Source organism: Canis lupus, chromosome 20 (assembly GCF_011100685.1).
Source record: "Canis lupus familiaris isolate Mischka breed German Shepherd chromosome 20, alternate assembly UU_Cfam_GSD_1.0, whole genome shotgun sequence".
NCBI classification, from domain to species: Eukaryota; Metazoa; Chordata; class Mammalia; order Carnivora; family Canidae; genus Canis; species Canis lupus.
The window spans coordinates 38,014,162-38,027,676 of NC_049241.1; the positions used below are offsets into that span (position 1 = coordinate 38,014,162).

The window sequence follows — 13,515 nt, forward strand, 5'->3', positions numbered from 1 at the left end:
CCCTAAGTAGCAGTATGACAGACAGATTGTGCGTTATGTTTGAGTACTCCATTCTGCTCCAGCTTGATTGCTCCGTGTGGTGGGAGAGGTAGAGGAATCGCCTGATCCCTCTGGCCTTGTCACATGGGCTCCCGCCTGCCTTTGTCTCCTGCTGCCTGTCCTCAGCTCTGGATGAATCTGTTCCTGTACTTTGGTTGTGGGGCTCCCCGTAGCTCATTGGAGCTATGGCCACCCTGGCCCAGCCTTGTGCTGAGCTTCAGTTGGCCCTAATTGCCCGTCTTCAGGCTTCAGCTGCATCCCCAGGCCTCCCAGCCAATGTCTGACTGATGTCCCTCCCCTAGTGCACAGCGCAGCAGTGAATGCCCTCTCCTTCCACCCATCTGGAAACTACCTGCTCACGGCCTCCAGCGACTCGACCCTGAAGATCCTGGACCTCATGGAGGGCCGGCTGCTCTACACGCTCCATGGGCATCAGGTGAGGGCATCAGCCTGGTGCTGTGTGGTGTGGAGGGAGGAGAAGGTGCTGTCTGGAGGCCTCTACAGGGCTGGGGTTCAGCTGAGACGGCCCTTCCTTTGGAGCCTGCTGGAGACGGTTTCTGTGGTCTCCTCACAGCCTGGGCAATGGAGTGAGATGCAGAAACAGTTTTGTCCCTCCCAAGACCTATGACCTCTAACAGAGTGCTGGGTCTGGTACAGAAGCTGAGAAGGGAGTGTGGGTGTTAACTTGGGGTCGGGTGGGAGGGGACGCATGGGAACGTGGTTGGCACACTTCTCCTAGGGGTCTCTTGGTCCAGCAGTTGAGGAGAACCCTGGAACCCATGCCTTGAATTGGGGTCCCTTGGGGGTTTTGCAGACATCAGTGCCTTTAGAGCTAGAAACTGCAGGTGCTAAGGGGGACATCTTCCTGTGTGTGTGTGTGTGTTTGCAAATTCCTGGAATTGAATCAAGGGAGTAGAGGCCTTCTCTCCGATTTTTGCCAATGCAGCTGGTGGCCTGGATTCCCTGGGTGGGCGGTGACCAGGCACCAGCCCCTATGGGCAGGCCATAGTGAGGTGAGCTGCTCGCAGCGCTCCCTAGCAGCTGGCCTGGGTGCTGGCCTCTCCTACCCACCCCACCCCCCATCAGGAAGTGTGCCTAAGTAGAGCAGTCATTGGAAGGTCTCTTGTCGGGACATCATTGTCACAGCCAAGTGGGGCAGAGGGTGCAGAGACCAGAGCTTCCAGTTCATCCCCTTCTCCACCTGCGAGCGGGAGGGTGGCAGGGTGGAGTGGGGATGGACTCTTGAGGGCTGAGTGAGGCGCTGCAGTGCTCATGAATCTTGGGCTGGCAGCAAGGTGTGAGGTGTCTAGCTAGGGCTCTGGATTCCACTGCCATCTGAGTTGGGCCCATAGGGGTCATTGGTCATGGCTTGGGTGGGAGCATGGGCCTTTTCTTCTGCCTTCTTGGGACCTCTGCCCATGGTGATTGCTTGCCCTCCATGTCATGAGTCTGGAGTGCAGGACCTGTGGTCTCCTCCATACAGCAGCTAGTACATCTAGGTGTAACATTTGGCCTCTGGGCTGGGTGATTGCTGCTCTTGTTGCAGACTGTTGGGGAGCCACTTTTGTTAGTCCTTTTGGCATGTTCATTGTTCAGATTCACGTGTAACCAGTTTGGGATCTTATAACCAGGAGAGCATTTGAAAACTACATGAATGGTGCTATTTCCCCTGCTCCCCACAGAAAGAATAAGTGATATCCAGAAATATTATGCGAATAGATGCATGCCAAATGATCACCCAGGGTTTTGTGTGTGTGTGTGTGTGTGTGTGTGTGTGTGTGTGTGTGTGTGTTCTTTAAACTGCTGACTCACCTCTTAGCCTGATAACCCTTCATTATGGTGTATAAAATGCCCGTCCAAGTTCGGACCCAGCATCGAGCGCATAAAGGAAACCTGTTGACATTGTTCTCCTGGAGATGTGAGACAGGAACCAAGTGAAACACGCATAGCTGCTTTTCTGCCATTGAACCTGAAAGTGTGGGAACGAAGCTGAGGGACAGCTGGCAGTTCGTCCAGCCCCATGCAGCAAGCAGATGTGTCGTCCTCGTGGGCTTCCCGCTTGTGAGGTCCATTCCCTGGCCCATCTATCCAGGAAGGTGCTCACCTGGGCTTTCTGGTGACCCGAGCACTCGTGTCCTGTTCCAGGAGGTGTTTAAGTGCCCCATCAGGCCCAGGTGCCCCAGCCACTTCCTGAAGTGTGTGACTGAGCAGCCCCAGGGCTCTGGAGTGGATCGTTGGTGCCCAGAGGTTCTGTCCCACACACAAGGATGGCTGACTTGAAAGTACTTTTGATCCTGGTGCAACTGAGACCCAGGGAGTGCTGTGGAATGGTAGGGGTCCCACGCAGCTTAGGGTGGCAGAGCTGGGACAGGTATTCAAGCCTCTGCAGTTTCCACCCTACTTGCTGGTCTTGATGGACGGTTTTTGAGATGTTGAGTTGTGATTACACTCTTGGTTTTAGATCACTGGTCTGTGTAGGAGGCTAGAAGGCCTTGTGGCTGCCTGTGTTCTCCACTTGCTGCTACATGACTTCATTCTGGTCCAGCAGGAGGGAACCCCGTGAAACTTCAGTCTGGACTTGGAGGCCCTCTCTGGGACAGTCCCCAGGCAGGAGAGGGAAGAGCTGTAGGAGGGAAGGCTACTGAGTTTTTCTGCCAAGTGGAGCACACCCCCACATGCTTCTAGTTCCATACCTGTGAGAAGGGACAGTGCAGGCTCAGGGACAGGCCAGCCACAGGGAGCTAATGCTGGGGTGAGACAGTCCTTGGCCAGGAGGGGGCTTTCAGTGTGTGCTAGGGAGTCTCTCTGTCCCACATAAGGAAGGGCCTGAGCCAACCCCTCTGTAGGAACAGTGATGGGAGGTCAGGGTGAGAAGAAGGGTCAGGGGAGGCAGTGTTGTTGGGCCGAGACTCTTATCTGGGTTGAGGCTAGAAATCTCATATGCTATTTAGTGGCTATTTAGTGGTCTCCTAAAGGCACAGGGGCACCAGGATGGAGGCATTTGCCAAGTGCCAAAGCTAAGATCAAGATCACCCAATGTAGTTCGAGTCTCCTGTATTGTGTTGAGAGCAGCTTATCAGCCCAGGAATCTGACCATAGCAGCAGTTTGGTGGTTCTCTAGCATGTGATTGGACAAACAGAAGCCACGGTTTCTGAACATAACCCAAGCAAATATGGACACCTGTGCCAAGGCAGGTGGTGGTGGGACAGGCTGAGGAGCCTGTTGGGGCTGAGAGGTAGGGTAGCCCTCTACCTCCAGCCGATCTGCCCACCCCAGGTGGAAAGTGGACAGAGTAGGGAGGGCACTGCCAGCCTGGATGTGGCACATTGCCCTCCTTCCTTTGCCTTCACCCCTGGGAACACCAGAACAGTTTCTCTCTCAGTGACTTGAGCTGGTAAAGAGCCTGTACCAGGCACCTTTGCCAGCTTCTTTGACTGAGGCCAAGTGCCAGGATGCATTGAGTTGGGGGAGGGTTCATACAGCCTTGTCTGGTAGGTGATGGTGCCTAGCTCTTTAAGGAGACACCCAAATATTTCCAGGAACAGAGAGCTTGTTCCCACTTATTTCTGGTTTGGAAAAGCCACGGGTACTCTCCCACCTAGTTCAGCCAAAAAATCTAAGCTTTAGGAGGCTGCATTCTGGAAGAAGGGCCTTAGATGTCAAGGTCAGGCCATCCCAACTTTGCCTCTTACCCTGGATATTGGGCAGGACCTTGACTTTGCTGAAGATTTTCTCATTTGTGAGAACTCCTATATCTGCCTTATAAACGGAGAGCATGTGTCTGCATTCCCCAGCACCAGGCATGGTAGGTCCTCACATGTGTTGGTCCTTTCCCACTTCAGCTCTTGGGAAAGATCCCTGCTGCTCTAGATTAGAGCTCTTGAAAAGGCCATTGAAGGTCAGCTAGGTGGTTCAGTTGGTTAAGCATCTGCCTTTGGCTCAGGTCATTGTCTCATGGTCCTGGGATCGAGTCCCTCCACAGCAGGGAGTCCATTTCTCTCTCTGTCCCTCCCGGCTGCCTCTCTCTTTCTCACTCTCTGTCTGAAATAAATAAAATATTTTAAAATAAAAAGTAAACAAAAGACCATTGAACATTTCTGTTAAGGGCATGGTCTTGGCACCCTGGGTGGGCAGTCAGTCTTTGGTAAGGTCTCTAATTGTTCCACCCCCTTTGATGGGCACAGGGCTATAGTCATCAGCCCCTCCCTGTTCTGGGCTAGGGAGTGCCTGTTTCCCTTCCTTCCGTCACCCACGGAGTCTTTCAAGGGTTTATCTAGCTTTTTGTTTTGTTCAGGCTTGTCCTCATCTCCCCCAGAGCATCCTCTTGCTTTGGTTTCTCTTTAACCATACAGCTTGGGAAATCTGTCCCTGCCGTGACTCTGCCTGAATGCATTTGTCCCCACCAATTGCTCTGAGTAGGTGTGGCTGCTGCCTCAGTCTCCAGGCCTGTTTTCAGTGCCCTTGACTAGTCCTGCCCATTGGCCATCTTTTCTAGGGCCTGGTTCCTGGAGGACTTGCCAGATATCTTGGCAGTGGGCTAGCACGGGTACCATTGCCCTCTCTGAGGCTCTGGAAGGTCTTGCTCTGCGGATCAGCCACAGTGACAGTTAAGCAGAAGGAAAAGGAGTCCTTCCTTCTTGCAGGATCCAATAGACTTAGCGGTGTCAGGGTATACAGGGACCTCATCCTCTCCCACCCCTCACTTTGCAGCAGGGAAGAACAAGAGAAGGAAGAGCTTTCCTACCAAGTACAGCTGTTGTTTGAAGCCTTGTGCCCTGAGTGAGGCCACCATAGCTCTGTGTGGCAAGTGTGGGGGCAGTGTGCTCAAAATAAAGATTTATTTTTCTGTATTTTCTGAAACATAATCTTGAGCCATGCTCATTTGGTTTAAGTCCCCAGAGCTATTTGGGAGAGGATGGTGGGCGGGATGTGGGTGGGAGTTAAATCTGGTGTTTATGGCTATGCAGTTGGTGTTCGTGTTGCTGTGGAGTGACTGAGCTGCACGGGGGCCACCGGGCATGTGGTTCCATACACCCTGCCTGGCTCATGGTGAAGGTGAGCAGCCATCAAGGGCCTAGAACCCCAGCCAGGGCTGCTGTTTGTACCTCTTTGTTTTTTCCAGTGCTCTGCGGCCCTTGTATAGTCATTTCATTTTGGAGAATCACATTTATGCCTGGGAGGCTCAGACCTTGCTTGGGTGGTTAAGCACCTCCTGGGAGAGGTGAGAGGACATCAAGAGGGAGAATATCTCATTTACTCCAATCAGTAAACCAATAAGTCAGCCTGGCCTTCTGTCCCCTGCCAGCAGCTCAGGGTTGAGGGTTGGGAGCAGGTGTCCTTGGCCAAGGTCAGGAGAGAGCCTCAGCATTCCTGGACACCAGCTCCTCCCAGAGGCTACTCTTTGTCCATGGGGTCACTACTCAGACATAAGAGCCAGCCATGGTGAGCGGGTGTAGGAGCCTCCCCAGTGTGGGGGTTTGTGGGAGAAGCAGCTTAGGGACATCAGAGACCACTGCTCCATAGCAGGGGCCTCTCAGGCCTCCATATCTTTTTTGGATGGTCATTCTTCTACCTCTGACTCAAGGCATGTGGGTGATATTCCCTATTTGCTTGCTGGAAGCCAGTGAAAAACATTTCAAAAGTCTGTGAGGTGGTGGTGGATGAGGTACCTGGCTGGGTCTTGGCCAGTATAGCTGTTGTGGGCACAGTGGTCAAAGTTTCAGTGTGTAGGGGCCTCAGGGAGTCAGGTGGAAAGGGGTAAGGAGAGCACAGGGGTCTGGACAAGTTGCAGGGGCTATGAAGGGAGAGTCACCAGTAGCTATGGAATCTGAACACCATGGGTTTCTCACCCCCCCCCCCCCTTTTTTAAACTTTCTTGATTGGTGCTTTGCCATGCAAAAACGAAGAAAGCAGACTGTGGGTCCCTTGATCTGGAGGTTGTCAAGGCAGAGACATTATGTGATGAAGTGACTGGGTATGGGTCCAGCCTAGCTCAAGGGCTATGTGTGGCTGGATCATGAGGGAGAGCAGGGTGGGAGGCCAGGCTGCATCCCGTGCTTGTGATGATCACACAGAATCGTCTTACCAAAGACTGGCCAGATCTGGAGAGGGAGAGAAGGATCCAGTTGAACTTGTGAGAGGTTCATGCCAGAAGATGTGACCTAGAGCCAGATGGGGACCAGATGTCAGGCAGGTGGGCACCTCTGGCAATCAGACTACACTGCTGCAGTCTCAGCCAAGAGCTTATAGTTACACTCAGGAGTCACTGCAAAGGCCCCTGCGTCTTGCCTGGGAGAAGAAACTTGATGACATCCCTACCCCAAGCCAGTGAACTAATGCATTGAGAGTGACTAATTAACTGAAAAGAATAAGCCACCTTGAAGGCAGTACATCTGAAAGAACGTGGATCCCATGTGATTGTTGTCAGTGATAATAGGGAACCTCCCCGGCTCCCCTGCCCCACCCCAAAGCCCCAGTGGTTTGGAAGCTAGAATGCACTCCTAAATAACTGCTGGTCTAGGACTCCTGGGTGGCTCAGTGGTTGAGTGTCTGCCTTTAGCTCAGGTTGTGATCCTGGAGTCCTGGGATCGAGTCCCACATTGGGCCCCCTGCAGGGAGCCTGCTTCTCCCTCTGTGTCTGTGCTTCTCTCTGTGTCTTTCAATAAATAAATAAAATCTTAAAAAACAAAAACAAAAACTGCTGAGCTAAAGAGAATGGCAATGGAAACTAAACGTCTGGAGGTGGCTGCCAGCGAGACTATCACATGTTGGAGACTTTGGGGATGTGTCTAAAGTAGTAATCTGAGGCAAATGTATAGACTTAAATAAGTTTATTTAAAACTAAAAAAGATGGGAAATAACTGAATTGAGAGCTGAATGCCAGAAGTTGCAGAAAGATCATGAAACAAGATGAGGCCCTTTGGAGCTTGCAGTGAGGAGCAGTGAACAGGCCAGTGGGACTGGAGCACCAGTGAGGTCGGTGGGGGCCGGGGCTGTATGAGCCCTGAAGGGGTGACATGATGGTTGTCAGTGGTGGAGAAGCCTAGTCTGTGTTCTATTCCCTGCTGGCTGTGGCCCGTGGCAGAACTGCTTTCATGGGCCACAGACGGACAGACGAGCCTTTGTGGAAGGTTGCTCTATCGGGAAACATCAAGGTACCTGGTACAGGAGCCGAGCAGCCCTCTGGGTAAATGGACACTACTGGGGAGGACTGTGGGCCTTTGCTGCCTTACTGCTTGTGTGTTGTTGGTGCCATCCTCAGGGTTTCTGGGCATTTGGACTCTAGGGATGGCTCTAGCACCTGCTTTCTGGTTCCAGTCCCCCATCGGGCTATGGGCTGCCCCAGCTGCCTTCTTCAGGAGCACTGCTACAGCTTGGCCTCCAGTATCTTGTCCCCAGTTTGCATCTGGTGGTTGAGTGACAGCAGGAAAGGAGACTGATGAGTATTTGTTTGGTTCTGTAGTTGCTGTGACTTCTTGGAGACCAGCTATTCCTCAATGAGCTCTGGGCAGGCAGCGAGCCTGGCTCTTTTGATGCTCCATGTCCTGATTTCTTTCTCTTTTCCCTCTTCCCTTGTTTTTTCCTCAAAATGAAAATAGTATTGTTTTAATATGAACATAGCAATGCCATATACTCATTGCTTAAGAATTCAGTTTGGGAAATTACAAGATTCCCAAGAATCAAGTAAAAGTCATCTGAAATTTCCTCCCTCCACCAACCCATAAGTTCTGTTCACCTTGTTAACCATTGGGGGTTGTCCACCTGGGAGAGTATCCAAGGGATGCTCCACCTGTCCCCTCTCCCCCTGCACTCAGCCCTGCGCTTGCAGCCTATGATGCCTTGCACCTGGCATTTTGCACTGATATCATTGACGTCGTTCCCAGTCATAAGGATGGATCTCCTTTGTCCTGTTGGGTGGCCCTGTGGGACTCCCGGCCTCCCTGATCCCCATCTGTGAGAAAAGGCAGGGAGAGGCACAGGGGGAGGAGGCTTTGTCTCTGATTTCTCAGGCCTTGGTCTCCCCTTGGGAACATGTCACCCGTAGGAGGGGTAAGCATGCATACCATTCTCTGAAGATTAAGTGGGTTAGTGCAGGTTAAGTATTAACTGGCCTTGTCCTTACTTTCTTCCTCACCAAGTGACACGCACACATTGGAGGGATGCGTCTTGTTTCTCCTCTGCCCAGGCACCTTTGATGATCCCCTACCCAGCCTCCTTCCTGCCCTGGTTCTGGCCTCTTGTGTAACCTGAAGTCCCTGACTGTGCCCTTCTGCTCATTCACTCTTCCTTGGGGCCACATGCGCTTCTCTGGTTGGCTGTGGGGTGGTGTGGGGGAGGAGCATGGTCTGGGCCAGGGGGACTGAGTTCTGGAGCCAGTGCTGGGCCTGGGATAAGTCAACGCACCTCTCTGACCTCCAGCTTGCCCTTGGGAGATGAGGACACGGGACAGTGATGTCAACCCAGCAGGGCTGTCAGTGTGCGCTGTCCTCAGCTTCCTCTTCTCTGGCCACCCATGACCCTGTGGCCTAGCCTTTGTGCCATCAGTGGCACTTGGGAGCAGAGGCCTCAGCAGTGGCACTCACAGCTGAGCTCCGCCCCTGCTGGAGGTTGAGTAGGCCCTGAGCCCTCTGTCCTGCAGCTGCTCTCACTCATGAGATTCTAGTTTTCTTCCTGGGTGTTTAGAATCTAGAGTGATCTTTGGTGTTTGTTCTTTTTCGTTTGTTCTGATAGGGTCCAGCCACCACTGTTGCCTTTTCAAGAACGGGGGAGTATTTTGCTTCTGGAGGTTCTGATGAACAAGTGAGTAACGAATGGTCTGAGGAATGTTGGCTGATACTTACCAGAAGAGAACAGGAGGCCAAGATGTCTTCAGGATGGGCCAGGTTTCACTGGCTTCCTTGGTGGCTTTCAGCAACCATGAAGGCTAGAACTTGGGGTGAGGTGCTCAGACCCAGGGTGCTCGTCTCCCCAGGACAAGTGTCCTATGGGAGCTGATCTCGTGGCACCCTCTTAAAACCCTTACTGCTTAAACCAGCATGGGTTGCCTGGAGCCTGAGCTCTCGTTGCCATGAAAAAGTTAATATGAAGATTTTTAGTGCTTCTTTTTCCTGATTATAAATGAGTAATTAGATAGTTAGTGGATACAGACTATAGCCTGGCAACTCAGGCAGTGTGGCAAATGCTTCATAACCTCATTTAATCCCCACAGCAGCTCTGGGGCCAGGCCCTCTGGTCTCTCCACTCTATAGACAAGACGACTGAGTCTCAGCAGATGACAGAGCTGAGGCTGCCCTGGAGACCCCACTGTGCCCTCTGCTGCCCTTTGCTTCCTGCTCCACTTGTGAGCTCTTTGATGGGTCAGGTTTTCAAACCACTGGGCTGCAGGGAGAAAACATGCGTGAGAAGGTCCCGCCCCATTTTGTTACCCTTTGTGCTGAGGCTTTCTGCCTGTCAGCCCTGGTGCCTCCTGCCCAGAGTGTTCATACTCTTGATGCTGGGCCTCACATTTCTTGACTGGTCAGCCCAGAAAAGCCCCATTGGCCTACTGAGCCCCAGCCCCTGCCCCATGAACCAATTTTGGTTGATTTTCTGCCAGGAAAGCAGAATGTGGTTGGAGGCTCTTTTGGTACAACCTAGATAAGAGATGGTGGGCACCTTCCCAGCCCAGCACTGGTTCCTATGCTAACAACAAGGGAGGAGGAAGGCCCCAGGGACCATTGAGCTGGCCCCGAGTGTGGAGGCCTGGCTTGTTGCTTAAACAAGAGAAAGTAGTAAAGTCACACTATAAGTAGTCAGAAATGCACATGGTACAAAAGGCACCAGGTAGAAAGCAGGGCTTCTGCCCGCTCTGGCCCCTCCTCAGGCGGCCACTGCGAGCAGCTCTCCGGCTGTTTTCCTCAGGTCTGCTCTGAGAGCCTTTCTGGAGGGACCTGTGAATCTTCACGTTTATACTACTGTTCCACTCCCAGGAATTTATTCAGCAATGAGACGAGTGCAGTTACACGGGGCTCCACAAACAAGGGGTGCATGCTAATTCTGTTTGTAAATGGGAGGAGGAAGGAAGGCCTTAGTACCCATCAGGCAGGGAGCAGTAGACACTGGGCTGCTCTGGGAATGGTGAGCAGCCTCCCAAAGACCCAGGCTCGTGGCTGTGTCACAGCCAGGAAAGCATCCCAGGCACGTTGAGTTTTCATCTTATGTGGATCCGGGGCTTTTTCTGTGGCCTCAGTTGAGCACTGGCCATACTCCATAGTTCCTGTCATACTGATCATGACCCTGGCAGAGGGCAGCCATCCAGGGCTGACAGCCTCCAGCAGGAGCACTGTTGCACCCCAGCAGGGCTGTTTGCCAGTCTTTGGCCCGGGGAACTTCAGAACGTGAGGATCCTTCAGGTGGATCGTGAAATAATAGCTGGTTTGCCCATGGCTCCCTGGGTACCGGTGTCTGTGCCAAGATGTCTCCTGCAAGCCTCACGGCAGCCTTGTGAGATTGGAAAGTGGATCATCCCCTTTTCACAGATGAGGAACTTGAGGTGCAGAGGTCCCAGCCCACGAGTCCCTTACCTGGACCCACACAGTAAGAGGTGAATCCAGGACTTTAACCACCTTGGTCTGCTGTAACAGGCCAGGCCATTACCCCTGGAAACTTCTATTTTACTGGGGAGAGAGACAATAGATGAGGAAGAGAGACAAAGAAATTAAATAACTACTGAGTCTGATGCTATGAAAGAAATCAATAGAGGGCTATGATAATAATTAGTAGGAGACCAGGGAAGGGCTCTCAGAGAGGAGATGCTGTTGAAATGGATGTTTTAGCTTGGGGAGCCAGCTACACTTATGCTGGGACACTCCCGGAAGGGACCAGCAAGTACAAAGCATGCAGCGACTCCATCCTGATGGCTCATCCCGATCTTCTTGAGGCCTGTTTCAAGAGCCTGGGAGGTGGGCAGGTCCCAGAGTTGAGCTGGGGTGTCAGGTGGGGACTGTCCTGCAATTGGCCCAGAACTTTGGGGGATCACCTCTGGGTTCATTTTTTTTCATGAAGTAGGACTGATGTGATGTCTGTGTGCTTGTTGCTCTTGACAGGTGATGGTTTGGAAGAGTAACTTTGATGTTGTGGACTATAGGGAAGTCATAAAAGTGCACAGGCCTCCAGCCCCACTGGCCACCTCCGGGAATCTGGTAAGTGGTTCATCAGGCGAGTCCTGAGTCCTGAAACTCTGGTGGGTCATGGTGAACAGCAAATAATACTTTGGCACTTGTGGTACTTTGTTTCAAATCTAGAATGTACAAACAAGATGTGAAGACTGCTGGGTGAGTAGGCCATGTGCTGTTTGGTGGGGGTAGTGTTTCCATGGCACACGCGGCTATTGGTTGAGGAAAGGGAGGACCTGTCCCATGCTGAGCCTTGGGCCACAGGACCCAGTGGAGGGTTCCTAGAGGGCGTGGGGCCTGAGCCACAGCTGGGACGGATGGGAAAGGTCCAGCCCTGTTGCTCTCACTTCCTTTTTTTTTTTAAACCATGGAAAGGAAGTTCCTCAGCCACAAACCATTTTTAGTACCTTTGTCGGTAAAAGGGCATTTAGTGTTCCTGAATTAAAATAGTTAACAATATTTTTTAGGGAAAATTTGATAACTGCTATGATTAAATAAAGTTACATTCTGCTTCAGCTGAAATAAGCTTTAAAGCCACGGATGTGGAGCTATGGGGGTTTTAAGCCCCAGTAGCCGCAGGCTGTTTAAATTTCTCCCTCCTGGACCCTAGAGGCAGTGTAGCCTCTCCCACCCACGGAAACTGGCCTGAACAACAGGAAGCGGCTTACCCAAGGCCCCATGCAAGTCAAGGCTGGCCCAGAATAGAACCAGGAAGCCTCTGAGTCCATCCTGGGCTTTCTTTGGCTCCAGCAGAGGGATCCCCCACCCAGCCTGAGACACAACACCCACCCACATGCACACGCGCACACACACCCATCCTGTGTGTTGGGGCTACCTCTAGGAACATGCCGCATTGAGATTTAAAGCTTTCTCCCAAGGGTTGCCTTTGCCGGAAGCTTTTGTTCTCCCTCCACGTTTGCTGATGAGTAGCTGATTCCCAGCTTTTGGGTTTGGTGAGGATGACTGGGTTGCATGGTGATCTGCTTGCTGCTGTTTGGTCTTCTGCCTAGAAAAGCATTTTTCAAACTGGAGGACTGGGATTCTGTGGGGTGTGTGCCATCTCCCCTCCAGCTCCCTGTGTCCTGGGCGTTTACAGTGAGCTGAGCCCAGGCTGGGTGGGTAGAGTTACTACTCTCATTGTCAGATGAGATGCCTGGGGCTGAGTCACTTGCCTAGATGCCTGGACCTGGGGCCTCACCACGCTGGCCCCTCTGAGCAAGGGTGACTCAGCTCGAAACCACAGGCAGCAGAGGGCTACCTGGTAGCTCTCCCCCATCCCAGGAGAGGGCACTGCACCTGTCTCTTGGGAATGGTTAGCCCCAGCAAGGGGGGAATCCCATACTCCTCTTGGGGTTATTAAGCAAGCGGCTTGGACAAGCTGCCTCATGTCCTTCGGTCCTGCTCAGATAAGGGATATGGAGCACCCTTGCATCCCAGAGCTTCGGGTCCTGATAATCTAGCACGAAGGCATTCAGGGTGGGGGAAGCTAGCAGGACAGGGCAGGATTTGGCATGGGTGGGTGAATAGCTCCCCAGTTCTCAGGAAAGCCATTTGTTCCCATACTACCTTCAGGCCCACGGTGGAGCTGTAGTCACAGTTCCACTGGGCATCACCACATGGTACTCAAATAGGGGAAAGGATATGGGCTCTGGGGTCAGAGAACCAGGTCTGAGCCCAGGCTGTGTGCTCCCAGACAAAGCACCCACTCTTCCTACACCTCTGTATCTATGATGGGACCTGAGTACTCCCCTCGGCAGGCTCCGAGGACCCCAAGTGTGAACTCTGCTAAGCCACCCAGTGATTTGGCTTATTAGTCCTAAAGTTGTTCTATGTTTATGGCTTTTCCCTTATTTGTCACAAACCCCTTTGGGATGCTGAGGAGGTGTGTGGGCCCTCATCCAGATAATACTCCCGTGCCAAAGCATACACGCGATGTGGAATATACTTTTAGGGGCATCCTGATCTCAGGACTCCCTGGCCAAGAGGAGAGCTAAGGGTTTTTTGGTTTGTTTTGTTTTGTTTTATACATGTGACATAAAATTTCCTTTTTAAACCATTTTATGTGTACAGTTGAATGACATTAAGTACATTCACACAGTTGTACAACCATCACTGCTGTCATCTACAGAGATTTTTCATCTCCCCATGCCCAGGAGAGCCAGTTGGTCCTGCACTGCTCTGTGGTTAGGTTTGCCCCTGTGATGGGAAGGGAAGCTGATGAGTGTAGTCTCACCTTTCCTGCCCAAGGGCTTCCCTGGCACTGAGTTGGTGATGGATTCCGTGGCTGGCCAAAGTGTCTCAGCTCCTTAGCTGCTCTGCAGC

At 52.3% G+C, this 13,515-nt stretch overlaps 1 protein-coding gene and 1 long non-coding RNA gene across 12 annotated transcripts in view; one reads left to right on the forward strand and one right to left on the reverse strand.

Annotated features, from left to right (window-relative positions):
• POC1A (POC1 centriolar protein A) overlaps nt 1–13,515 on the forward strand; it is a 67,727-nt gene that overhangs the window by 14,225 nt on the left and 39,987 nt on the right. For 7 of the 10 annotated variants that reach the window (XR_005374905.1, XM_038566270.1, XM_038566262.1 and 4 more), the window contains 4 exons: nt 342–475; nt 8,771–8,839; nt 11,125–11,220; nt 11,323–11,352. Coding sequence is in view for 9 of the 10 variants with exons in the window: in XM_038566270.1 (XP_038422198.1) it covers nt 342–475; nt 8,771–8,839; nt 11,125–11,220; nt 11,323–11,352 (329 nt within the window). In the remaining variant the exon portion in view is untranslated. The remainder of the gene's footprint in view (nt 1–341; nt 476–8,770; nt 8,840–11,124; nt 11,221–11,322; nt 11,353–13,515) is intronic. The other 3 variants (XM_038566265.1, XM_038566271.1, XM_038566268.1) reach the window with 1 other exon arrangement.
• On the reverse strand, nt 6,899–8,564 carry LOC111091319. 2 transcript variants are annotated; one of them, XR_005374906.1, is made up of 3 exons: nt 8,444–8,564; nt 7,776–7,991; nt 6,899–7,622 (listed from the first exon to the last, which is right to left on the reverse strand). It is a non-coding gene; the product is annotated as an uncharacterized LOC111091319 (long non-coding RNA). The 2 variants fall into 2 exon arrangements; XR_005374907.1 differs by having other exon boundaries at nt 8,104–8,536.